General features: G+C 41.0%; 1 protein-coding gene across 1 annotated transcript; it reads right to left on the bottom strand.

Moving 5' to 3' along the window:
- Positions 1 to 218: 218 nt before the first annotated feature.
- LOC138341952 (uncharacterized) lies at positions 219 to 1,070 on the bottom strand. Its single transcript, XM_069294136.1, has one exon. The coding sequence runs from the start codon at positions 1,068 to 1,070 to the stop codon at positions 219 to 221; it is 852 nt and encodes a 283-aa protein (XP_069150237.1).
- Between the last annotated feature and the right edge of the window lie 549 nt (positions 1,071 to 1,619).

Here is a 1,619-nt window from a genome sequence, read left to right as displayed (position 1 = left end):
ATAGTTCAACATAAGAAACTCTATTGGGCAACATTATTGGACAATTTCTATACACCCTTTTTGTATCAACCGACTCAGCCACCGGTGTAGACACTAAAAGGGTTCATGTAAAATATTAGGAAAAATGAAAAACTTTTGAGATACTAGAGGAGTAACAAATGATAAAGTAGAACGGCAATCAAGTAAGGAATATACAGAGAATACTTTCAACATACCGGTCACCATGTCGTAAGAAGTCTCTTGCTCACCCCTAGAGCGGAGAGCATAAAAGTGGTTCTTCTTTGGAGCCTCATTGCAACCACTTGCTTGAACTTTACCAGTACCCTTGTCTTGACCCTCAAATTAGGTAAATCCCTAACCTTGTGCCCACTTTTTCCACAACCAAAACAATTGTCCATTCCCTGAATAAAATCACCATAGTGCTTATTGCCACACTTTCCACAATTTGGATTTTCGGTTGGTGAACTAGTACCCCTTCCCTTCTTAGTCTTAGGGTTAGACACCCTATCATACCTAGCCTTAGTAAACTTAGAAGAAACTTGATTAGAAACCCACTTCTTAAACCTACGCTTGTCTTGTATCGCAAGCCTATTCTTGGAAGAACCACCATCAAAAGATCTTTCCCTCTTAGCATCTCTAATCTTCCTCTTAGCCCTTGCCTCTTCTACATGTTGGGATTGCACCATAAGACGAGAAATATTCATGTTGTCATGTAGCATAGCCGAATGACACTCCTCTTGCAAATCATCTGACACCCTCGTCGCAAAGTGGCTCATTTCATCTCTAGGATTGGAAACAAAAGAGTGAGCATATTTTGACAATTCAGTGCATTTCAATGAGTATACATGCACACTCATACGTACTTGGAGAAGGTTTATGAACTCTACCACTTTAGATTCCCTCTTTTCCCTAGGAAAGAACCGATCAAGAAAAGCCTTCTTGAATACTTCCCAGGTCATTGGTCCACCCCTTAACGGCCTATTATCCCTCCATTGGACATACCATGCTTGAGCCACATCCTTGAGTTGATAGGTGGCTAACTCGGCCTTCTTACTAGTAGACAACCCCATAGCATAGAGTATCTTTTAGATTTCATCAATGAACTCTTGGGGGTATTCTTCAACCTTGGACCCATAAAAATTAGGAGGGTTCATCCAAGTGAAATCCCTTAGACAAGAGGCCATGTTAGGTACTATTGATGTTCTCAGGGTACAACCTCCGGATTAGCTTGGGTCATCATGGCTTGGACTTGAGTAGTGGCGGCTTGTGCTTGGGTAGTAATGGTTTGGGCCATTTAGAAGAGAGTGGCCCTTATGTTCTCATCTGTCAAAGGAGGAGGGTTCACCGAGGCTTGTTCATCATTCACATATTCCTCAAAAGGAGGAACTTGATAACCACGGGGAGGAACTCCCACATTGGCAACCTCTTCTTCAAGTCTTCGTGTCGCATTCCTTAGAGTATTCGTTGCCTATAATCACAATAAGAGGAGTATATGCCAAATCACACAATAAGTATACTATAGTGGCACAATATTGGATTTCCAAGAAAGTGAGAGTTTCCTAAACATCTTATAGATTTATATTCATAAGTATGGCGCACTTTACAATTATGAATACAAA

The sequence above is a fragment of the Solanum lycopersicum genome, chromosome 2, assembly GCF_036512215.1.
Source record: "Solanum lycopersicum chromosome 2, SLM_r2.1".
In the NCBI taxonomy this organism is placed as follows: domain Eukaryota; kingdom Viridiplantae; phylum Streptophyta; class Magnoliopsida; order Solanales; family Solanaceae; genus Solanum; species Solanum lycopersicum.
Note: the sequence above shows the minus strand (reverse complement) of the source record. Positions and strands in the feature narration are given on the sequence as shown.